General features: G+C 42.3%; 1 protein-coding gene across 2 annotated transcripts in view; it reads left to right on the top strand.

Annotated features, from left to right (window-relative positions):
* The window catches only part of LOC108718312 (kinesin-like protein KIF3C), a 31,618-nt gene extending 4,848 nt beyond the window's left edge, over positions 1-26,770 (top strand). The window contains exons 2-8 of one of the 2 annotated variants that reach the window (XM_018266049.2): positions 18,437-18,538; positions 20,628-20,750; positions 22,723-22,841; positions 23,108-23,224; positions 23,516-23,633; positions 24,051-24,220; positions 24,472-26,770. In XM_018266049.2, the coding sequence (XP_018121538.1) occupies positions 18,437-18,538; positions 20,628-20,750; positions 22,723-22,841; positions 23,108-23,224; positions 23,516-23,633; positions 24,051-24,220; positions 24,472-24,565 (843 nt within the window). In that variant the 3' untranslated portion in view covers positions 24,566-26,770. Of the gene's footprint in view, positions 1-18,436; positions 18,539-20,627; positions 20,751-22,722; positions 22,842-23,107; positions 23,225-23,515; positions 23,634-24,050; positions 24,227-24,471 lie in introns of both variants that reach the window. The other variant, XM_018266048.2, reaches the window with a different exon arrangement.

Genomic DNA, 26,770 nt, shown 5'->3' with positions numbered 1-26,770 from the left:
ACTATGCCTTAGGACTGGTGGATTCTGGGAATGTTTCTATTGCTAGGCTACAAGTTACAGGATCAGCCTATGCTTTGTGATGTTGGTGAGCATGCTGGGAATTGAACTGTTGCCAGGCAACATCACCCAGCATCCCCAAAGCCTATACCTGCAGTATATTGCTTCTCACACGTAATGACAAATGCTGATTTCACCTAACCTGAGAGACATACACTCAGATTACTGTCAGCATGAAGCCCCTTATAATAGCATCTCAGGGCTAATAATAGGCTGTAATCATTACCAGCAGAGTTCAGCTGCTGAAATAACCTGTGTCTATTGAATTTACTGGACATGTGCAGCAGGCAGGTGTATTTTCTCTGGATGATCTGTTGTACAGATAGCTAGAATCTCAGCTGCCGTAAAGCAGGACAGGACTGCTGCTTACAATGGGGATCAGATAGGATCTGTGCAGCCACTGGGACAGAATGTTCTGTTATACAGATAGCTAGAATCTCAGCTGCCATAAAGCAGGACAGGACTGCTGCTTACAATGGGGATCAGATAGGATCTGTGCAGCCACTGGGACAGAATGTTCTGTTATACAGATAGCTAGAATCTCAGCTGCCATAAAGCAGGACAGGACTGCTGCTTACAATGGGGATCAGATAGGATCTGTGCAGCCACTGGGACAGAATGTTCTGTTATAAAGATAGCTAGAATCTCAGCTGCCATAAAGCAGGACAGGACTGCTGCTTACAATGGGGATCAGATAGGATCTGTGCAGCCACTGGGACAGAATGCTCTGTTATACAGATAGCTAGAATCTCAGCTGCCATAAAGCAGGACAGGACTGCTGCTTACAATGGTGATCAGATAGGATCTGTGCAGCCACTGGGACAGAATGTTCTGTTATACAGATAGCTAGAATCTCAGCTGCCATAAAGCAGGACAGGACTGCTGTTAGGAAAAAAATTACAGCGAAAGGGTATGGGAGGGGCACAAATACAAAATGTTTAAAGAAAATATTAGCAACAAAAGGAATCTTTGTAAACTGAATATTAGGTTTTCCTTCTTCTTATTTCTTTCTGTTTGCCCTTGTGTCTGTCAGGCAGGTCTGTGTGTGACAGAGGAGACATTAGAGTGGCTGGAGAGTGAATTAGAGTGTGGGTGACAGACTAATGCATGAGACACTGATATGATGTGACTGGTTACACAGGGGTGCAGGGTGAGAGCTTGGGATCAATATTAATAAGCAGAGAGGCAGGGAAGCATGGATACAAGGCACAGCTCTGGGTCACATGCTGCTGAAAGGGATCTGTTGTGCGGTATGCTTGAGACATAGGGTGTTCTGAATAAGGGAATTCTTCCATAATGTAGAGCACAGTGCCTGTAGGCTTCAAATAACATTGAAAAAGTAAATGTACGGGACATATAACTGAGATCTAGGAGACAGTATATAGCCACAGGCCACTGTATTGGAAGGTGCAGTATGGGGTATAACTTACCAGCTCATATATGGGGTGAGCACAACTATACAGCTTATTGTCTGCCCAGAACATTCCTTCTCTGTATATTTGTATTTATACATATGGGAGGAGGAGGTGCCATATTGATTCCCTTAGACAGTACAGTATGAGGGTATAGCTTATTGTGTGCCCAGAACATTCCTTCTCTGTATATTTGTATTTATACATATGGGAGGAGGAGGTGCCATATTGATTCCCTTAGACAGTACAGTATGAGGGTATAGCTTATTGTATGCCCAGAACATTCCTTCTCTGTATATTTGTATTTATACATATGGGAGGAGGAGGTGCCATATTGATTCCCTTAGACAGTACAGTATGAGGGTATAGATCATTGTGTGCCCAGAACATTCCTTCTCTGTATATTTGTATTTATACATATGGGAGGAGGAGGTGCCATATTGATTCCCTTAGACAGTACAGTATGAGGGTATAGCTTATTGTATGCCCAGAACATTCCTTCTCTGTATATTTGTATTTATACATATGGGAGGAGGAGGTGCCATATTGATTCCCTTAGACAGTACAGTATGAGGGTATAGCTTATTGTGTGCCCAGAACATTCCTTCTCTGTATATTTGTATTTATACATATGGGAGGAGGAGGTGCCATATTGATTCCCTTAGACAGTACAGTATGAGGGTATAGCTTATTGTCTGCCCAGAACATTCCTTCTCTGTATATTTGTATTTATACATATGGGAGGAGGAGGTGCCATATTGATTCCCTTAGACAGTACAGTATGAGGGTATAGCTATTGTGTGCCCAGAACATTCCTTCTCTGTATATTGTATTTATACATATGGGAGGAGGAGGTGCCATATTGATTCCCTTAGACAGTACAGTATGAGGGTATAGCTTATTGTGTGCCCAGAACATTCCTTCTCTGTATATTTGTATTTATACATATGGGAGGAGGAGGTGCCATATTGATTCCCTTTGACAGTACAGTATGAGGGTATAGCTTATTGTGTGCCCAGAACATTCCTTCTCTGTATATTTGTATTTATACATATGGGAGGAGGAGGTGCCATATTGATTTCCTTAGACAGTACAGTATGAGGGTATAGCTTATTGTGTGCCCAGAACATTCCTTCTCTGTATATTTGTATTTATACATATGGGAGGAGGGAGGTGCCATATTGATTCCCTTAGACAGTACAGTATGAGGGTATAGCTTATTGTCTGCCCAGAACATTCCTTCTCTGTATATTTGTATTTATACATATGGGAGGAGGAGGTGCCATATTGATTCCCTTAGACAGTACAGTATGAGGGTATAGCTTATTGTGTGCCCAGAACATTCCTTCTCTGTATATTTGTATTTATACATATGGGAGGAGGAGGTGCCATATTGATTCCCTTAGACGGTACAGTATGAGGGTATAGCTTATTGTGTGCCCAGAACATTCCTTCTCTGTATATTTGTATTTATACATATGGGAGGAGGAGGTGCCATATTGATTCCCTTTGACAGTACAGTATGAGGGTATAGCTTATTGTGTGCCCAGAACATTCCTTCTCTGTATATTTGTATTTATACATATGGGAGGAGGAGGTGCCATATTGATTCCCTTAGACAGTACAGTATGAGGGTATAGCTTATTGTGTGCCCAGAACATTCCTTCTCTGTATATTTGTATTTATACATATGGGAGGAGGGAGGTGCCATATTGATTCCCTTAGACAGTACAGTATGAGGGTATAGCTTATTGTGTGCCCAGAACATTCCTTCTCTGTATATTTGTATTTATACATATGGGAGGAGGAGGTGCCATATTGATTCCCTTAGACAGTACAGTATGAGGGTATAGCTTATTGTGTGCCCAGAACATTCCTTCTCTGTATATTGTAAGTTGAGGGCTGTTACATTGTTTCCACTGTGATTTGTATTTGGGGCCCCCAACATATAAAGTCCATAAAATGACAGCTGAGCTGTGGCTAATGCAGAATTGTGGGTAATGGACACCCCCACACACACCCCCACACTCCGTGTTGATCTGGGCCCATGCCCTGTACAGTAACACTGCTGCTGTTTTGCTGTAAATAAGAGATATACATTGCTGTCTATTGGCTCTCTCATTGTCCAATTATCTGCAATGGAACAGCTGCTGCTTGTTGGTGGATATTGATTGGCTGACAGCTTATATGGTAGTTGGGTGCTACTAATAGATCCACATGGATAATCATCAACTGCTCCAGTCCAGACATGGCTAACAAATAGGGAATCCACTATTTTGGATTCGGCCGAATCCCTGAATCCTTCACGAAAGATTCAGCCAAATACCAAACCAAATCCAAATTTGCATATGCAAATTAGGGGTGGGATGGGTAGAACATTTTGTTACTTCCTTGTTTTGTGACAAAAGTCATGCAATTCTCCACCCCCTAATTTGTGTATGCAAATTAGGATTTGAATTCGGTTCGGCCGGGCAGAAGGTTTCGGCCGAATCCGAATCCTGTTGAAAAAGGCCGAAACCTGTCTGAATCCCGACCCCCAGTCCTGGCAGATCCCTAAAGATGATCCATACATGTGTTTGGGGCCCTACCTGACCAATAATCCACAAGATGTTAATTGGGCAAGTTTAACAACCCCATATGATCAGTGAGTGAATCAGCTTGGTGACCCAGTCCTCTCTCCAACAGGCTGTCTCCCATCATTGTGACCTCATATGACTTCATGTGACCTCATGGCGGCCATATTGGGGAAAAAAGCACTTGGCCACCTTTACTCCCAGCAGGTTACAGGGAGTTGGAGGCTGTTACTCAGTACACATAGAAAGAGAACTGCTATTTACCAAATCTGCTGTGAGTTACAGAGTGCCCCTTGGTGCTTGTGCACTTCCATCTGAGAGCCCTAAAAGACTTGACTATAGGGGGCACGTCAATGCTACAATATACAGGTATGGGACCTCTTATCCACAATGCTGTACTGCTCCCTGTGCCACTGATGAGTGACTTCTGTCAGTCATAGTCTGTTTGATTTAACTCCTTTATAAACAGATGAGTGGGAATGTTGTTGTGAAGCAAAGGGCTCAGGGTGGCATCTCAGGGTGAGGGCCGGGGAGCAACAGGGGCAACTGCTTGTTCAATAATATTGTTATAATACACCGATAACCTCCTGTCACCCCCTTGTATAAATACTGAGTAAATATGCTGAGACTACACAATTTAAGCATAAATACAGTATATAAGTGATACTTAGCGTATAACAGCCATGTGCATTTATATGGTCACAGAACCCCTCCTTCTAATATACTTATCATTTACAGTAGGGGGTACATTATCCCTTATAATACATGAGTGATACTTAAGAGTTCCCTGTATAACTCAGCCTGCAGCCTTGTGTCTTTATATGGTCACAGAACAACCCCTCAGTGACTTCTAATATCCTTATCATTTACAGTAGGGGGTACACAATGCATGATTCTGAAAGTTGCGTGACTCATATAATCTAACACGCACTTTAAGAAAAGGATTACAATCATTGGGATATTTCTGTAGGAAATTGAGGGGACTGTTGGATGTGCTACAATATGATTCTCAGTGTGGGGGAGAGGGAGGGGTGATTACTAACAAGGAGCTTATTGAGTGATATAGAGCAAAGCACAAATCCTTACTGTGTCCCATGTCAGTGCAGCTGGATGAGATAGGGTGTATATTGTATATCCATAGTGTAGCCCTTTATTCCTGAAGAGCAGCCGTGCCAGTGACCCTCCAGCTACTGATCATCTGTTGCCAAGTTGGATGATGTGAGTTGTAGTTCAGCATCTACTTTAGAACAAGCCAGTTGTATCTATGGTGACCTTTCAGCAATTCCCAGCCGTGCGTGGGTTTAGAAGAACATGGTCTGATGCATTTTCATACTCTGCCCAGTGGGAATATACTGGGAATACATTGGGAATACATTGGGAATATCCTGGAAATACACTGGCAATATACTAGAAATACACTGGGAATATACTGAGAATAAACTGGGAATACATTGGGAATATACTGGCAATATACTAGAAATACACTGGGAATATACTGAGAATAAACTGGGAATACATTGGGAATATACTGGCAATATACTAGAAATACACTGGGAATATACTGAGAATACATTGGGAATATACTGGCAATACACTGGGAATACATTGGCAATATACTAGAAATACACTGGGAATATACTGAGAATACATTGGGAATATACTGGCAATACACTGGGAATACATTGGCAATATACTAGAAATACACTGGGAATATATTGGAAATATACTGGCAATACACTGGGAATATACTGGAAATACACTGGGAATACACTGACAATACATTGGGAATATACTGGCAATATACTAGAAATACACGGAATAAACTGGGAATACATTGGGAATATACTGGCAATACACTGGGAATACATTGGGAATATACTGGCAATATACTAGAAATACACTGGCAATACACTGGGAATATACTGGAAATACATTGGGAATATACTGGCAATATACTAGAAATACACTGGCAATACACTGGGAATATACTGGAAATACATTGGGAATATACTGGCAATACACTGGGAATACATTGGGAATATACTGGCAATACACTGGGAATATACTGGAAATACATTGGGAATATACTGGCAATACACTGGGAATATACTGGAAATACATTGGGAATATACTGGCAATACACTGGGAATATACTGGAAATACATTGGGAATATACTGGCAATACACTGGGAATACATTGGAAATATACTGGCAATACACTGGGAATATACTGGGAATACATTGGGAATATACTGGGAATACATTGGGAATATACTGGGAATATACTGGAAATACATTGGGAATATACTGGAAATACACTGGGAATATACTGGCAATACACTGGGAATATACTGGAAATACCCTGGGAATACCCTGGGAATACATTGGGAATATACTGGTAATACACTGGGAACATACTGTGAATATACTGGGAATACATTGGGAATATACTGGAAATACACTGGGAATATACTGGAAATACACTGGGAAAACACTGGGAATATACTGGTAATATACTGGGAATACATTGGGAATATACTGGGAATACACTGGGAGTACACTGGGAATATACTGATCTGCTACTACTCCTACTGATCTCTCCCCGAGGACATGGGAGCCCTGGGGCTGAATGAATCTGCTCTAGTTGACTTGCCCTTCCTCATGCTAACAGAAGAGCTGACACTTTACTACTTGCCTCAAATGGTGGGTAGATAAAAGTGAGAAACAGCAATTAGCAATGGGGTGTCCTGTAGAAATGTGCTGGGTGGGGAGTGTCGAGCAGAACTGGGTGGTGTAAATGCACTGGGGAAGGTCAGTAGCTCAGTAACCTACAACTATGTATTGCTCTTGTGCAACTACACAAATCCCCTGAGTCCAACTACCCCGGGTGTGCTTCTGATTGCACTAACACTTCTGATTGCACGTAGGGCTCTTACTCACTGGCGTTCTGACCTGCGCTCCCCTGCGTTCCGTTTTTTGGCGTTCAAGCTCAGGGGAGCGCAGGAATAGACACATGTGATTATTTCAAATGGGGCTATACTCCCTCAGGCGCGTGTAGGCGCCGAACGCAGGTTGAGACGCAACATGCTGCATTTTTGCCGCGTTCGGCGCCTACACGCGCCTGAGTGAATACAGCCCCATTTGAAATAATGACATGCGTCTATTCAGAACGCCAGTGAGTAAGAGCCCTAACGCTTCTGATTGACAGGTCAGTATATGAGCCCAATGCTGGTTCTGCTTTCCAGCTGGATAGTTTCCCCGGTAGCCAGGAATGGGGCCAGTAATGAGACAGGGCATGGGAACGGCTCTGCGGGGCGGCTGATCACTCACATTCGCTTCCCGTGTTTGTGACTCTCTTTGTCTGATCAGCTTTGGCTCTCGCTGGGAAATTCATTAGCCTCTGATTGGCACTTTGCTTGCCCATTAGCCTTTGTATTCAGCTGGGCAGCGTGAGTGATTTACTAGCCATTAATAGCAGAGCCCACTTTATGTCTCATCTACAGTGTGTATTGATCCATTGCCTTCCCTGCAATTCATTTACATATCTATTCTGCTCTTCCCATACAAACTCCATTGGCTCCCACAGCAGCCTCAGTCCCATTCAGGGGCCCTTAGGGACGTTACATTATGTGGACTAAATGGGAATCACCTGTGTGTGTATAGTATCCCTGCATCTTGATGCTCCTCTAATACTGATAATACTGACTAATACTGATGTGACATGGTAGGAATATGATTTGGGTATAAATCTGCCCCCATGGCTAGAAACGACATAGATCCAAGTCTGTATTAGTCTAAAGGCGAAGACACACAGAGCTACTAGTAGCAGCTACTATTTGTGGCTTCAAAATTCCCTGCCATAGACAATACTGAGAACTGCCTCTGCTAAAATAGGGTTTTATTTATGGAAGTCCGAATGCCAAAAACAAGAAAATTTTTAGTTTTTTAACTATAAAATCTGAATTTTTAGTGGGGAAAAAAGAAACTCAAATTTTTCGAGATTTATTATACCCCGAGGATGGAAAAAAGTCAGAATCTGAAAATCCGGTCTGCCGAGGTTGTATATAAGTCAATGGGAGAGGTCCCTATCTAATTTGGAAGTTTTTGTGGTCTGAAAAGAAATTAGCCCGACAAGCCGACTATTTTGGACTTTTCAGGCAAAAATAGGAAAAAACTCTTGTTGTAAGATTCAGGGTTTCACTCGATTTTATTGAGTTTGTCCCAGATCTGATTAAATCGTGTTTTTTTAATAATAAATAAGGGGTCCGATTGTGGATTCTAGTTTGGTCTGACTTTTTATTTGAATACTCCAAAAATTTTGGATTTTCATAAATAAGGCCTGTAGTGACTTAGTAAAGCCAATTAGCACTATTGTTTATTTTGTAGCCGTGACAAGTAGTTGCTACTAGTACCTCTGTGTGTCTTCACCCTAGAGCTCTTTCAATCGTTAAAGGGATACTGCCATGGGAAAACATTCTTCTCCAGCACTGAAATCCATTTTTCAAAAGAGCAAACTGATTTTTTTTTTATATTTAGACATATTGTCAGTTTCCCAGGTGCCCCCAGTCATGTGACTTGTGATCTGATAAACTTCAGTCACTCTTTACTGCTGTACTGCAAGTTGGACTGATATCACCCCCCCCCCAGCAGCCAAACAAAAGAACAATGGGAAGGTAACCAGATAACAGCTCCCTAACACAAGATAACAGCTGCCTGGTAGATCTAAGAACAACACTCAATAGTAAAATCCAGGTCCCACTGAGACACATTCAGTTACATTGAGTAGGAGAAACAACAGCCTGCCAGAAAGCAGTTCCATCCTAAAGTGCTGGCTCTTTCTGAAATCACATGACCAGGCAAAATGACCTGAGATGCACCTACACACTAATATTACAACTAAATACACTTGCTGGTTCAGGAATGAAAATTTATATTGTAGAGTGAATTATTTGCAGTGTAAAAGTTGTCATTTAGAAATAAAAACTACATCATAAAAATCATGACAGAATCCCTTTAACTTCCCCTTTAATCCTGTACTGAGCAAAACCTTACATAACAAGTTCTCTTGCCAAAGCTGTAAAATATAAATCTGATTTTCTAGTTAATCCCATAAAGCCAAACAAAGGTAAGAGTGATGAATCCCCCTGCGAGTGGCTAATAAGGATCTATAATTCTGTGTATCTCTTACACTGGCAGCTGCATCTTCCTCTGAGGATTTCCCCTTCCCAAATGAGATGTGCAGCTGCGAGAGTTTCCCCACCTCCCGGCCACACGTGTGTCACAGACTTCACTAATGGTATCGGTCTCTTTTCTCTACTGAACTATAATGGCCTGAGTGCAGGGGGTATCATTATGCCACTTGGGCTAATACACGGCTTCTTGCCCCATGATCCAGGTCTCAGCAAATGTCAGTCAACTATTTTTACTTTACTTTACGGAAAAAACTTTTTCTGTGTTTTCTTGTATTTTCTGTTCCTGCTGAATTGTGCTTAGTACAGGGAATACCTATGCTGCCATAGTTTTATGGAATCTCTCTGTACAGACTATGAGCAAACTTAGGGGACTGTTCCTGCTGAATTGTGCTTAGTACAGGGAATACCTATGCTGCCATAGTTTTATGGGATCTCTCTGTACAGACTATGAGCAAACTAAGGGGTATGTTCCTGCTGAATTGTGCTTAGTACAGGGAATACCTATGCTGCCATAGTTTTATGGGATCTCTCTGTACAGACTATGAGCAAACTTAGGGGACTGTTCCTGCTGAATTGTGCTTAGTACAGGGAATACCTATGCTGCCATAGTTTTATGGGATCTCTCTGTACAGACTATGAGCAAACTTAGGGACTGTTCCTGCTGAATTGTGCTTAGTACAGGGAATACCTATGCTGCCATAGTTTTATGGGATCTCTCTGTACAGACTATGAGCAAACTTAGGGGCTGTTCCTGCTGAATTGTGCTTAGTACAGGGAATACCTATTGTGCCATAGTTTTATAAAATCTCCCTGTAGCAGCAGTCAGAAGCTGATACAGACTAGTTACTATGTTTAGTCCCATGGTACATACGGTTACCCCCGAGGACTCCCTGTATCATTTTACTGTATATGGGTATAGAGAGTAGTGTTGGAGATGTGTATTGTGTAGCAATGATCTTTTTGGCACAGTTCAGGCAGGGTCAGACCCGCTACCCACAAGCTCTGCACTCCCCCCATCCAAACACATGAAATGATGCACAAGAAAAAGGTGGTCACTGGTGGGAGGGTTTGGGTAAGCAGGGCAGAGAGTAATTTGTGGCTGGGGCTGGGGGCCAGTCTGACAGTTAGTCCAGGCATGACAGTTAGCACAGTTAGTGCCCATCATGTACAAGATGGATTATCTGGGCATGGGGCCTTCTCTGCTACATCAGGTTCCCACCAGGGAGCCTCTAAATCCTATTAAAGAGAAGCCTCATGGGCAGCCTGTGCCAGTTCTGTAATTAGTGACCAACTGCCCCTCCTCAGGCTCCGATACATAGCGGCCCGGTGTATAGATATGAATATATATCGGGGGAGATCATAACCATCAGTTGTGCATCTTCTCTTTGCATCCGGTGCATCCGGTGCATGTTCAGCTGGGGGAGGAGACTGCAGTAAATATGTCAGCTGCATAGTATACACCTGCGACCGAATCAGATCGATGCTGCCAGTGTGAGAGAGTATGGGGCAAATTCACTAAGATTCGTAGTTGCGTCAGCGTCCGCTTCGCCGCACTTCACCAGGCGTATTTTAGCCAGCACTACGCAAATTCACTAAAATCTGAAGCGTAAGGTTGTGAAGATGTGCTACCGTTAATTTGCCAAGCAAAGTGAAGTTACGCTAGCGATGGTTAATTTGCATACGGCGCCAAATTGAAGTTACAATGGAGGTATATGTAGCATCACTACAAATGCCTGGGAAACCTTCAAACAGCAAATAAAATGTTTATTTTGCCCTACACATGTGCCCACTGTATAGTTAAGGTGCTATGAGTTAGGAAATGTAGGGGGGAAGGAGGGGAGCCCCCCAAAAAAAATTTCGATCTTTTTCAGCCTATCACCCATAAAAAAAGAAAAAACGCCAGCGTTTTTTGGGACTTAGAAAATGTTTTAACTTTTTTGGAAGCAATCCCTATCTACTCTATTGCACTTCGCCTGGTCTGAGTTGGCGAAGGAAGTCTGGCGTAAAAAGAAGCGTTCAGAAAAATGCGCACGTCAGTGAATCTGCATAGTTACGTCCATTGTGCAAATTCGCCAGGTTTAAGGATGCGAAGTAACACTAGCGAATTTACGCCAGCGTCCGTTAGTGAATCAGCGAATTAACTATAATGCCCAACGCTAGCGAATTAACGATGGCGTTAGGTGCTTCGTCCTTTAGTGAATTTGCCCCAAAGAGTATCTCATGTCACTGGGAGGGAGAGTGTGTGGGTGTTAGAGTGCTTGGATAAGTGTGGGTAAAAGTTCGGGGCAACCTTCATGGGGTGCTGGGGTACAAGTGTAGGGTGAATTCAGAAACCCAAATGTTTGAGTATGAGACTGGGTGCTTGTTATTTGAGTTGAGGGATTTCTTTTGAGTCTGTGGATGAGGCCACAATGGGAGAAATTCTGCAGCATTTTGCCCTTAGCAGGAGAGAGAAGGCCAAGATTGTGCTGTAGTGGAGGAACACACTGAATACAACATTGATATTACCCATGATGCCCAGATGGTGATCTTACCCCAAACCTTGGCTAGATATCCCATAGCAGCGCTAGCAAATGTGACTGTGAACTAGTGATGAGCGAATCTGTCCCATTTCGCTTCGCCGAAAAATTTGCCAATCTGTGCAAAAAATGAATGACGTCAATGGGCATCAAAATTTTTATTTACGCGTGACAATGGTTTACACGTCTGACAATTATTCTCACTCCAAATGCAAAGTCAATGGGTATTTTTTTTTTTTGCAATTTTTTTGTCGCTGCAAATTTGCAGATGGCAAAACGCGGAATTTTGCCGCAAATCCATGGCACTACTGTGAACTGATTATTGTCATTTATATCTATATATTTTAGTTTGCGTAAAAAAAAAGCCTGAAAAGACTAATTCCCCAGACACATGGGGGGGGGTTGAATGTCCTCATGTAACAAGAAGGATGAAAGCAGCCGTGTGAATAATGTATGACAGTAACATGCCTGAGGGGCCCTGTCACACCACTAACACGCCTGCATGTATTCCTCCTGCCCCATCTGCTCATATTTCCCAGAGTGCATCACTCCTCTCAGGGTCAGGGAATAAAGAACACGAGACCTTATCTAGATTCATATCCTACTGAGTTGCCATGATAACAGAATGATATCACTATTAAAATGAATGCAGCGTATCATTAATAGTGACATCATCCATGTGTTAGTGACATACGCCCACAGGAGAGATCACAGCCCAGGCTAATGGCTCCCAGGGATAATGGCCGGAGGGGCTGCTCGGAGGGGTGTCGCTGACAATTGATAACACAATGGATTAGCAAATGGGACACATTATCATCTCAGGCCTCGGGGGAGGCAGGAAATAAAAAAGGATACAATGGATAATGCCCTTAATGGGAGTAACACCCGGGCTGGGTCATTACATCATTACACTCAGGTTATTATCAGGATTAGTAGAAAAGGAAGAATCTCCTTAGCACTTGTACTAATAATAACTAATAATACTAGTGTAATACAACACAGGGGTCAAGCCACAAACACACGGGATAAAAAGATCACAGCAAACGGGCAGTCATTAGAAATTGTGATTTGACTTTTTTTTTTTTTAAAGGGGATTATCCCCCGTGCAGGGCAGCGTTTATTCCTTCTCTGTAGATTTGTATTTCATCTTTTGTGCAGGAGCTGCCATATAAGAGCTCAACTGTGCGCTTGAACATATTAAACTGTGGCTTATTTTGCCTTTTAGTAACAACATTAACAGACTTTAGGACTCTACTTCCCCTTTAAATGTGTATATGTCACAATGACACGTGAATGTATATCAGTTGCACAATATATGACCCTTCCCTGAGTTTTTGTTGCCTGAATGAGCACAATACGCAAGATAGAGCGGGCACAGAAACAAAATTATTGGGCCCCCATAAAAGGGGTTAACTGTTGAGTTAACTGTTTGATGTAGAGGGTGAGATTCTGAGACAATTTGCAATTGTTTTTCGTTTTTTATTATTTGTGGTTTTTGACTTTTTATTCAGCAGCTCTCCAGTTTGTAATTTCAGCAGTCTGGTTGCTAGGATCTAAACTGCACTAGTAACCATGCATTGATGTGAATAAGAGACTGGGATATGAATAGGAGAGGCTTGAATAAAAAGAGGAGTGATAAAATGCAGCAATAACAATACATTTGTAGCCTTACAGAGCATTTGTTTTGTTTTACATGGAGTCAGCGACCCCCATTTGAAGGCTGGAAAAATCAAAAAAACTATAAAAAAGAAATAATCAAGACCAACTAAAAATTGCTTAGCATTATATAGCATAGTAAAAACCCATGAGTACAAAATGTGGTGTTTCTTTTGACAGAGCAACATTACTTTGAGGGGTTACTGGTGTATTTATATAGACATTTCTGATAAAGCTTACTTACTTTTAGCCTTTACTTCTCCTTTAAAGAAGGACTTTTTTCTAGTTAATAGTGTCCCTAGTGATATATACAGTAAGACAATGACTGTACTATTATAATACATGGAAAGACTAGTGTGTTTGTGTCATGAGAATTTGCATTTAGTTGGAGGCAAGCTGGCAACTTGCCCCCCGGATGGACTGTACGATTGGATTAACATGGAGCAGCCATAAATGGATTTATAGAAAGTGATAAATAGCATTATTGTGAGCCCGGCTGAGCGTGTGAGTGGGGAGGCAAGTGATGAGTTAATAGAGAGGACAATTGCAATTCAGTTGACTAATGAGAGGTTGGAAAAAAAAAGCCTAAAATAAGCTGACTAGAAATTTGGTATTTTACATACTTTACTTACTGTACCAGCCCAGAAGCCATATAAAACTAATGATCCAGACCTTCCCAGTTGCCCCCATCTTGTTAGGCATCTTTGTGTGTCAGCGGCACTGCACATGCTCAGTGGGCTCTGATTGGCTGTTGAGAAGCTAAGCTTAGGGCTCGTCACTAATTATCCAGCAGAAAATGAGCTTCCCTGGCTGTAATATAAGCTGATGCTACAGGTTTGCTGATTATTCAATTCTGATGCTAATTGCACTGGTTTCTGTGCTGCCATGTAGTAATTATGTGTATTAATTACTAATCATCCTTATATTGTGACATTTCTATTCTATGTGTACTGTATATTGTGAGTGGCTCCCTAAGCTCAGTAAGTGACAGCAGCACAGAGTATGTGCAGTGAATCAGCAGAAAAGAAGATGGGGAGCTACTGGGGCATCTTTGGAGACACAGATCTTTACTGCTAAAGGGCTGTGGTTGCCTTGGGCTGGTACAGAAGCACAAAATATAATTAACATTTCCAGCCCTTACTGTTTAAGTTAAAAAGTAAGTTTTAGTTCTCCTTGAAACGACTGTAAATAGCAATGTTTTTATCATAGCCGTTCCATGGGAATCCTCATGCGTTAGTCTCACATCTGGAGTGGCGTCCCCCCGTCTTGCTGTGGTGCAGAGGAGGCAGATGTTGCACATAAGTCATGGCTCCCCCTGGCACGGGATCACAAGCCCAATCATCTTGGGAACTTGAGAGATATGAGACACACAGAGCTCACACTCATCTGGAATCTCTATGTCCTTATACTGACTGGGAACTGCTCCAGGAATAACCGCTATATCCCTACATTCCCATGCCCCACCCCCCTTTAATCCTATAGCCCCCTACTTTAAACAATAGCACTTTTTACTTCAAAACTCCTATTTAAGGTCCCGAAATTAGCCCCTGTAGATCATAACATGGTAACACAAAGTCTAAGTAGGAGACGAGTTGCGCCAAAGTAGAAGCCGAGTTGCTCTGAAGTAGAAGCTGAGTTGCAGTAAAGTAGGAGGCAATTTGCCCTAAAGTAGAAGCTGAGTTGCAAGTAGGAGCCAGGGGACCCTGGTCAATGATGTTTATTTTTAACTTGGAGGGGGCTGGCCACCAATGTTTTTTTTGGGCGGCCCAGAAAATTTTGTTGTACAGGACCCCTGCAAATTCTGATGCTGGCCCTGAACTTGGGCACCCAAACCACTGATTAGGTGGAGCCATTGCCACAGTTAGGGAATCGCTGCTACAACAGATGGTAACCTTGTTATACCCTAATTATCCACATTAATATTGCGATTATGAACAAACAGAGGCCTTGGCACCATCTTGAATATCGATGCTGAAGAGGGAGGGGCAGAAAGGCTTTAACACAAGCAGTGGGTGGGACCAGGGCACTGTCATGGCAGCTGCCCAAGGAATTAATACTTGCCCTGGTTACAAAACCATATGAACAAATAATCTCCACGATGTTACTACTGTACTCTGAACTGAAGCAAGATGAGCAAATGAGATGAAATACCTGGAAGAGTGAGTGGGATGGTGCCATAGGCACAGGCTGAATCTTCTCACCGTGGATAAGAGACACTGAATGAGATGAGTGTGACCTCTGTCATTGTCAGGAGGCTCCATTAGTGCTTGGCTGGGTTCCAGGCTACTCTTGCTTCTGCTTGGCTTATCTCTTTCACTTGCACTCCTATTATTGGCAGCTCCTTCTGATTCCTGGAGAGTCCCACTCATCTGTCACAAAGACACACACACTTATAAACAGTGACATTAAAGCCATACAATTACCCTATTATTCCCCCTTTCGGCATCTCCATTTACTTTTTTATTATACATGTTCATGACATTACATTAAACAATAATGGTTTGGGATTGTCTTACTTCGCTTTGTTTAACTTAACAGTATATTCGAGTTTACATTTCGGATGCCCACAACAGATTACTTTGTTATAAAGCTATAATCTCAGCTGCCATAAAGCAGGACAGGACTGCTGCTTACAATGGGGATCAGATAGGATCTGTGCAGCCACTGGGACAGAATGTTCTGTTATACAGATAGCTAGAATCTCAGCTGCCATAAAGCAGGACAGGACTGCTGCTTACAATGGGGATCAGATAGGATCTGTGCAGCCACTGGGACAGAATGTTCTGTTATACAGATAGCTAGAATCTCAGCTGCCATAAAGCAGGACAGGACTGCTGCTTACAATGGGGATCAGATAGAATCTGTGCAGCCACTGGGACAGAATGTTCTGTTATACAGATAGCTAGAATCTCAGCTGCCATAAAGCAGGACAGGACTGCTGCTTACAATGGGGATCAGATAGGAACTGTGCAGCCACTGGTTTAGAATGTTCTGTTATACAGATAGCTAGAATCTCAGCTGCCATAAAGCAGGACAGGACTGCTGCTTACAATGGGGATCAGATAGGATCTGTGCAGCCACTGGGACAGAATGTTCTGTTATACAGATAGCTAGAATCTCAGCTGCCATAAAGCAGGACAGGACTGCTGCTTACAATGGGGATCAGATAGGATCTGTGCAGCCACTGGGACAGAATGTTCTGTTATACAGATAGCTAGAATCTCATCTGCCATAAAGCAGGGCATGACTGTTGCTAGCTTAATTTCTTGTTACAGAGACAAAAACATTGCATACAAAGTTGATTTTTTTTTTACATCAAAAGCGGGATATATTTTGGCTGTATCTGGTTAAGTGAAGCAATGTAAATCTAGGATTTGGGATGCTGAGACACCAGTAATTTTCTGGCTCAGGCTGTACCAGGATTGGCAGTAGTGCTGGAGAGGATATTTTTGGAGCAGACATCTGCAGACATCTCCATTAGTGGAAAGCAAATAAATTATGAATGATAAAGCTCTAACAAAGGGAACTGTATCACCGTCTTGTTGTGGAATTTGCTTTGAAGCAGAAAGACAAACATTTCTCCATTCTGCACAAAGACTACTAAATGTGCTATAGATGTATATGATATATCTGGGGCAGGCCCTGGTTAATTAAAAGGGACAGGCCCTGGTTAATTGAAAGGGACAGGCTCCAGTGTGGTTTCTTTTGTGCAGTTCGATTGCATTAGGGTTGCACACCACAGATCTTTTATTTTTACACTTTTCTGCTCTCCTGTTCTTTTTAATCTCTCCTTTTCTCTTGCCCCTTTCTGCTCTCACCCTCTTACCTCTCTATTATGCCTACGCCTTTGTACTGGAAATAGGAAATAAGTTTATCCAAAAACTGTAATACAGCACCTCAACACCTAGTTTGCTACTAAACAACAGAAGCTGCACTGAATGTCTGTTGAGTCACTGGGAGGGAAAGCAGGATGCAGAAGGGGCTTGTAACAAAGGAGGCCGTGGGTCCGGAATTCCGCACTGTTTGATTACAACTCACGTCTGGATTTTGCTCATTGAAAATCCTGATGCTGTATCCTAGATTAAAGAATAATTAAACCTTTAAAATACGTGAATGTAAAATTGATGAGGGGGGCTATTCTAAGCAGTTTTGTAATTTACATTCATTATTTATTTTGTTTTGATGCCAAGATATTAAGGGATACATGTCCTGTTACTATGAATGAACAGCGCCACCTGCTGGTCACTTTCCCACCAGTCTGACCAGCAAAATTAATAAAATTAGAAACCTTTCTCACATCTTTCCTAAGCAGAAGAACATCAGCCTCTTTCTTTCTCCTGACAACTTCCTTGACAACTTGCTGGTCAGACTAGTGCTTAGAATAGCCCCCTTATTCATTTTACATTCACTTATTTTTAGGTGTACTTATCCTTTAAGAGAATTTCATCCCTTTCCTACTGGAGGTCAGGAACACAACCCAGTGGTGTAACTATAGAGGAAGCAGACCCCTCAGTCGCAGGGGGGCCTGGTCTGCTTCCTCTATAGACAATAAAAAAATCTCTCCTCCCCAGTCGCTCTCTTACCTGTGGCAAGAAGAGAGATGCTAGTCAGGTGGGAGTGGGCAGAGTTGGGACAGGAAGTGGGTGCAGAGGCGGGATGCTAAGTGGGCGGGAGGATGGAGATCGGAGTGCGCTGGGCCTCTTTAAAGATTTTATTGTCGGGGGGCCTGGCCCACTCTAGTTATGCCACTGGGGCAACCCTAGATATATTTTTAACTGTCACCAGTGATTCTACAATAAAGCATACACCTATTATAATGTTCATTGTACCCCAATGATTCAGTATTTTAATCTATTTTGGCAAATTATGCGGTTCTTTGCAGTTGATGTTTGGGTCCCTTATTCCATGGCAACATGTTCCGATATAATCTCCTAACCCATGAAACAGTGTGCAAAATGGGAATATGTTGAGTGTTTCCAGGGAAAAATATCTTGATCACTGTATTGTTCCTATTTTTTCTATTGCAGTCAATGGAGAGCAAGCTTCTGGTGGGAGGGAAAAACATCATGGACCACACCAATGAGCAGCAGAAGATGTTGGAGATAAAGAGGCAGGAGATAGCGGAGCAGGTAAATGCTTCCAGACTAAGCATTGGAGTTACACGTTCTCCTAGTTATCCTAAACATTATGTTTTCATTTTCCCATTGCAACTGACCTACATTATCAGTGCCTTTTTTATGCTTATTGACCCTTTAGACTGAGACTAGCCTGCCAGGTGGACAAGTTAGATAAGAGATAAAATTAAGGTCACTTTCTCTACTTATATTTCACTAAATCCCATAAAGAATAAGAATACAGAAATGGGGACATAACTGAATCAATCAATTCATTCTTTCTAAGTACCCTGAAGTCTTTCCAAACTATATCTCTTTTTAAGCCAAATAACGTGTGTTTTGGTCAACTTAAGGCAGGGATCCCCAACTTTTTTTTAATCATTTAAATGTAAAAAAAAAAAGTTGGAGAGCAATACAAGCATGCAAGAAGTTACTGGGGGTGCCAATTATGGACTAGGATTGGCTATTGGGCAGTACATCTGGTTTTTATGCAACAAAACTTGCCTCAAAGCCAGGAATGAAAAAATAAGCTCCTGTTTTGAGGCCACACGGAGCAACATCTGCTCAAAAAAACACTGGCTGGGGATCGGGAAGTGGAGAAACATCCAAAACCTCCCATGCTGCCTACTTTTACCACTGACTTTAATGAAAAGCCAGGAATGAAAAAATAAGCTCCTGTTTTGAGGCCACCCGGAGCAACATGTGCTCGCGAAACCACTGGTTGGGGATGAAGAAGTGGAGAAACATCCAAAACCTCCCATGCTGCCTCCTTTTACCACTGACTTTAATGAAAAGCACCTGACACAGGTGGGTCTTTGCCTAAAAACATGCGTAATGCCAATGGCAGCCTTCATTTAAGCAGTTTCCATTAGTCAGAGCAATGGGACATTGGTGGTTTTGGGTGTTTCTCCACTGGCTTAATACACACATGCCATTAGCCCAAGCAACAGAAAATCGTACAGGGTAAGGGCCACCAAACTGAGTTCAGGTCTACATTTAGAAACTTTCTACAATGACAAAACAAATAGATCCCCAACCAGTAGCTCACGGGCAACATGTTGCTCTCTGACCACTTGGGTGTTGCTCTCAGTGACATCAAAGCAGGTGCTTCTTTTAGAATTCCTGACTTGGAGGCATGTTTTGGTTGTATAAAAACCAGGTGTACTGCCAGTTTCCTGTAGGCTGCAAGGCCACATAAGGGCTACCAATAGCCAATCACAGACCCTATTTGGCATCCCCAGGAAAAGTTTTCATGCTTGTGTTGCTTTCCAACTTTTTTTTACATTTGAATGTGGCTAACAGTTAAAAAAAAGGTTGGGGAACCCTGGGTCAAGAACTTTCCAAAGATATGGGTTTAGCTTCTACAGAGTCCCTTTCTTGATGGGTGTAATACTCTGCAGAGTCCTCTTTATTCCAACTGTTGCCCAACTATGACATAGCTGGCTAAGATGTAGGGAGTGAAAGGGGAGAAATAGCTACAGAGTCACAGATTAAAGTTGATATAATGATGAACAGTAAATCAGCCTATAAATGCCAAATACAGATATTCATTACAATTCAATAGGGATGCACTGAATCTAGGATTTGGTTCGGGATTTGGCGTTTTTCAGCAGGATTCAGATTTGGCCAGATCCTCGTGCCTGGCCGAACCGAATCTGAATCCTATGTTGCATGTGTAAATTAGGGGTGAGAAGGGAAATCACTGACTTTTTGTCACAACACGAGGAAATACATTTTTTTTTCACTTTTTCCTTTCTTGAGCCTAATTTGCATATGCAGATTAGGATTCAGTGAATCTTTCACAAAGGATTCGGGTATTCAATGGAATCCCAAATAGTGGATTCAGTGCATCCATACAAAATATATATATATATATATATATATACATATATATATATATAAAAATGTGAAGAGACAGCACTCCAAGGATTTAACGAACAAATACAGTGTCAAAAATAGGTAGGTTTTATATATATATATATATATATATATATATATATATGCAATATAGCTTAGTAAAGTCCAGTTCTAAAGTATGGAGAAAGGAAGATGTGTCATGCACATAGGGAATGAACGTATGTTTATATGGCACATCTCATTGCAGAAGCGCAGAGAACGAGAGATTCTGCAGCAAATGCTCCTGCGTGATGAAGAGGCGGTGGAGCTTAGGGGAACCTACACGTCTCTGCAGCAGGAGGTAGAAATGAAGACCAAGAAACTCAAGAAGGTGAGGTGGAGCCTATGTAATAACTTCAGGAGCAGAATGACACTCCATGTATTATTCTTTTACTGTAAACACCTATAAAACGGAGTGTATCATCCACGGCTTCTTCTTCTTCTTATTATTATTATTATTAACATGTATTTATATAGTGCCAACATATTGTGTAGCACTGTATCTTATCATAGTCAGTAACCAGGCGTCCTCCTTTGGAAACATTCTTAGAGAAGTTACATAATGATTGAGTCAGGGAGGAGATACCACCTGCTGCTTTCCAGCTAAGGTCCCACTGGGTGATAAGTGGCCCGCGATTTTTAAAAGAAAGTCGCGGCAACAAGGCGATCGCCTTTGTGCAGAAGGAACGTTTAGAGCAACTTTTACCAGGAAGCAATTATCATCCCATAGTGATGTGCGCTATGTCCATACACTGTTTGTCTGTACTGGTGCGGCCTCTCGTAGCGTTGTTACGTAGCGTCTTGACGTCAGCGTGAACATTTCCACATTATCGGGGCTACTATTCTTTGTGTGTGTTTGTTTGTGGGATATTTCTGTGCTTCTCTATGTACATGCTATTTCTCAGCTATCGCTCCAAAAAGGGTCTCTGCACGTTTTAAAGCTACAGGCGATCTCAAATCGTGTTGTGTACATATTAGCTCGCGATTTGCATGAATCTTGATGTGTCTACAGAACAAACAACTTGTCGCCAGCACTCGCTTTTAAAAATCGCGGGTGACTTATCGCCCAGTGTGACCTTAGCCTATAGGTCGGTTATCCCTATATCTTAATGTTTGCTTTGCCTAATGCCGCATATCCTCTAATTGGCTTTATATAGGTAGTGAGATGAATATGAACCTTATAGCTCTGTCTTCAGTAAGCGAAGGATATGGGTGTCATTTCTGGTAGAGCTGATCTCATGTGTGTATTAAAAGAAACAGAAAATAGGTGTTATAAGACAAAGATCATGTTTATCTTGATCGGGATCTTTTGTGCTACTGCCACACTGCCTGTTTTACCCAGGAGCCTACAGGCAAAGCATTTTAGCTACTGTAAGTGAATGCCTCTCATTTGTATATCCCACCTTCTATCTACTGTGAGTTACTTCTACCTATAACTAGGGGAGACAGGAATTGTAGTTCCAAAACAGTAGGTAGACAGGATTTCTGTTTTACTGACCTGAGCTCTAAGGGTCAGGGCACACGCTCAGATTCGGGGAGACTAGTCGCCCGGCGACAAATCTCATCTTCTCCGGGGCCAAACCCCTCGAACTGCCTCCCGCCGGCGATTTACATTCTAGAGATTCCTTTTCCGAATTTGCCCGAAGCATTCGGGGAGATTAGTTGCCCCGAAGAAGAGGACATTTGTCGCCGGGCGACTAATCTCCCAGAATCTGAGAGTGTGCCCTGAACCTAAAGCTGCAGGTTGACCACAAGGTTAGGCATAAAGACCAAAGACCATAGTATTTGTTTCCCAGACAAAGTTGAGTCCATGAAACCTTAAAAGTGTTTATTTTATTTATAAACTTTATTTGTACCCTGATGCTTTCCCACTGTTGCCTGCTACTGAGCTAGACACCCCACAGAGGTAGCCCCCAAGGAAGCCCCTGATAATTCTGTGTCCCTTTGCCCTTATTTTCCCGACTGACAAGTTTCCCCTTCTCTATGCATCTTGTGTTCTCTTGTTTTCACCTGCATTAGCCTTGCTGTAAGTGTCTCCTCAACACGTTGCTGTGGATATTGCACATTAAAGGCTAATTTACAGATATCAGGACTCAAAATGTATCAGGACCCATGGAAAAACCTCAGTACATTATTCCTCAGAAATATATTGCACAGAGCCAGTAACACAACCACAAAGTGTCCATTTGAAGCAAGTGTTTATTTGCGGCTATGTATCCGCTTTGAGCCCTGTCTCCTCCAATGCAAAGCAAAATAATACATTTGTTGTGTTGTTGCCAAGTAACCTCTGTTTTCTATTGTAGCTCTATGCTAAACTGCAGGCAGTGAAGGGTGAGATCCAAGACCAACATGATGAATATGTGCGGGTGAGACAGGACCTCGAGCAGGCTCAGAATGAACAGACCAGGGAGCTGAAATTCAAGTATGTTTGATGTGTTCCTCTACAGCAGGGCTAGTCAACCTCTGTCATGGTGTCATAGATGTGTCTGATCTCAATTCACTTCTTCAGAGGCTATGGGTAGAATCAATGGATCCCAAGAGAGTTAGCCCATCTGTGGGCATCTTTAAGCCCCCAAGTAATAAAACCCATGCATCTCAATCTTTCAACTGTGCATCTCGTGCCTCATTTGTATTTTACCATTGCCTCCTTGGTTGATATGATAGATTGGTCTCCATTGCCCTTTCTAGGTACTTGATCATTGAGAACTTCATTCCACCAGAAGAGAAAAATAAGATCATGAACCGAATTTACTATGATTCTGAAGAGGACCAGTGGAAATTCCAGCCTCTTGTACCCCCTGGAAAGTAAGTTCTTAACACCCCTCCTGTTTGTTCCAATGTATGAAATCCTTTGTGACGAAACCTACATGCCACGTATAGGTAGATCCAATGGGATGGTAACAGCCAAACTGCCACCGTCTTTAAACTGCTCATTCATTTCATGGAATATGTTTGTTCATGTAAGTAGCAAAAATATACATAACACTATCCTGTAACTTCTCTGCCCTGGGCTAGCAACTCCCGCCTATCCATAAATGGCTATTATTACGTCTCATGCTGGTTACTGAGAAACCCTAACATTCTATCTTCTCTCAGTGGCAGTGGAGGGAACGACACAATGAAGAGGCGTCCATCATCTGCCGTGGGGTATAAGAGACCAATAAGTCAGTATGCACGGGTCGCCATGGTCATGGGGTATCATCCCAGATATCGGGTGAGTTGCAAGTGTATACATTTTTATTGAGATCAATGCACTACTAGAATTAAAACAGGTCAGGAGACTTTTGCAGATAACTATGGCTATAGCCATCCCCCAGCTAGAAAGCACCCACAATTCCTTGCTATTTCGTCCATACTGCTGCTTCTAAATTTGGCCATATGTGGAAGATTCTCTCATATGATCAAGACTGCCAAACCAAAGTATGTTGCACTCAGTAGTTTGGCTCCATGGCAGAGAACCCCATCCAGGGCCTGTTTTTACAATTTCCCTAGTGCTGAGTCCCAACTGAGCAGTGAGTCCACTGTTTTGGCAAAGCTATTGACTGGCTCCATCCATGTCCAAACTAACTGTGTAGTAGAAATGATCTTACTCATGAATGGTGTGTCAAACATTACTGCATCTTCCTTTTAGGCTGAAAACATTATGTTCCTTGAACTGGACCTGACCCCTCCTACAGTGTTCGAGATGGACTTCTCTAAGGATCGGAGTGAACAAGACCCCCGGGCCCTTCACTTGGAAAGACTCACTCGCCTTGACAGTCTCATTGAGCGTCCGGCTGCAGCACGAGTTAGGAAATCCAGGTCCTGGTGGGTTAGATGTTATTACTACTGGGATTATGCCTGTTCTGTTCTGGGTGGGAGTTACTATACATTTTATTTTGCAGTGTACAGTTTCAGCCTTGCCTAAATTTTGATATTAGAAGATATGTTATTTTTACCAACTTTTGCCACCAAAAAAATACAAGATGCCTAAAATTGTAACTTACATACTAGTATGTTACAAGGATTTTCAAGAATGTTTTTTAACCCTGTAATATATTCTGTGTTTTCAGGTGTCAGCAGCCAAAGCTTCTCCCATCCTCAACCACCCACATCTCCCTGACTTCGAGCAGCCAAAAGTGCCCTCTGTCTCCCACCCATGAGTAACACGGCCTTCCCTCGATAGCCCCACCCAAGCACTAAACTTTATTCCAGGCTTTTGCTTCCAACAGACTAACCAGCCGGGATCTCGGCTGAGCAAAGAACGCTATAATTTAATGGATGATCGTATTTATTTATTTATGTGGATGGGCTTGTGCCGTCTTCTCTTGGCACAACCTGGTATGCAGAGAATTAAGGGCATGGGTAGTCACAGCTCCCACAAGAGTTTGGTAGGAACGGGATGATATCTCTTGACTGTTACCTCTGCATTCTCAGTAGGGCCTCAGGCCACAAAGCTGTACAGTAAAGTGATTAATGTTGTGTTGTTAGTGCCCAACAGAGGCTCCAAACATTACTCTCTACAAAGTCCAAGTGGACAGCCAAGAAAAAAATCATTTCCATACATCCAGAAACCAAAGGGGAACATGTTCAGCCCAGTCTATATTTCATCAATATATTTCCCACCACCAGGACTGCTGTGTCCTTTCTTATCTCCAGCCAGTGTGTGTGACTTGCATCCCAGCCTTGAATTCCTGGCAGACATCATTGCAAGTGATGGTCATCAGGATTTGGCCAAGTCTCATTTTACAAATGCCAGTGCCTTAACTCAAAGGCTTTCCATCTACAGCTCAGTCTCTGAAAAAGCCTCTCGAATGTTTTACAAGATACCTTTCTCCAGTCCTATGACACAAGCTTGCCTGGAGATGAAGCATACTTGAGACATGTCATCCCAAGTAGTTTCCGGCTGAGCTTAGCACTGATCATAGTCCAGAAGGAGACCTGCTGCTACAGACTTGACCATCCTGCTTATATTTACTACACGCTACGAGGCACCATTTGGGTTTACGTTCACTCTTGAAACAGGCCAACCAAAATGTCCATGCCTGGACACTCGTGAACTTTTTCATCTTAAAGGATCCAAGTGCAAGCTTAGTGTTCAATAGCTGTCTTTCAGTTTTGTATAAAATTAGGTCTTTATAAATCCTTTGTCGAAAGTATGGACCAATTTAATGCCATTGCCACCAATCACAAGACTGTAAACAGAACTACTTCTGGAGAGAACCTAGCATGTACCATACCTGCATGTCCGAGCAAACATATAATGGCAGGTACAGCTAAGGAGTTGTATTTAGATAATTATCGGTACTGCTTACCTTTTGTGTAACCCCCATGCTAAACCAATGTGTAAAATGATTTATGTGGGACAGGTATGGTCTTGGCTTCTTTACTATTGTATCCAAGGTGAGATGAGATGCTTCAAAGGGGATATATACTGTATTTATTTAGTGGCTTTTATCTTCCATATTTGTTTGCTAAGCAAGTAGTTAAAAGCTACCCTTTTGAGGATTTATATTTGGTTAGGAGCTAGATAGTCCCATTTCTATTAAGGCCTCAATTTAAACTCTTAAGCTGGCCATAGACGCAAAGATTCGATCGTACGAATCAACGTACGATCGGACTTTACCATCTCCCGACCTGCCACTAACCATTTAGATCAAATAAAGTAGAAAAGAACAGATCAGCGATGTTCTGCCCCTGACAGCAATCGTACGAAAGTTATGTCCGACAAAAGCTAGTGACAGTCTCCCTCTGAAAATCGCACGATCTGCAATACATAGGAGATATTATCAGCAGCCGACAAAAATCTTTTAACCTGTCCGATTGACCAAACGACCAATCTCCGCCGGATTAATATGTCGGGACTCTCCACACACGGTCCGAAAATCGTACGAATCCTCGATTTGTAAGATCCGATCTTTGCCTCTATGGCCAGCTTTACTGGTTTTCAGTTTGGCACCACTCACTTCTTTTATCCTTAAAGGACCAGTAGCACCATAACGTGAAAATATATATTTTTTACATTTCAAAGTTAGTATCTGTTCCTCCAGTAACTACAAATAAACGGTTTTGTGGCAATAGGGTTGTCATCTTTCCAAAGAAAACTTACTGTTCTTCGGGGAAGGGGAAGTGATGACTCTGTGGCTGATCAGAGATGTCATGGGGCATATCAGTGGTGGGGAATGGGCAGATTGGGGCAGGGTCTTTGGCTGTATTAAGTGGAGATTGGCATGAAGGACTTAAAAGACAGTGTTGGGCAGCAAAATAGCTTAGGGAGGGTAGAAAAGGGGAAAGTAGACTGCCAGCAAATTTGTATATAACTATATTTGTGCTTTTGCACCATCCACATATATATATATACATATATATATA

The sequence above is a fragment of the Xenopus laevis genome, chromosome 5S, assembly GCF_017654675.1.
Source record: "Xenopus laevis strain J_2021 chromosome 5S, Xenopus_laevis_v10.1, whole genome shotgun sequence".
In the NCBI taxonomy this organism is placed as follows: Eukaryota; Metazoa; Chordata; class Amphibia; order Anura; family Pipidae; genus Xenopus; species Xenopus laevis.
This window is presented reverse-complemented; position numbering and strand designations above follow the sequence as displayed.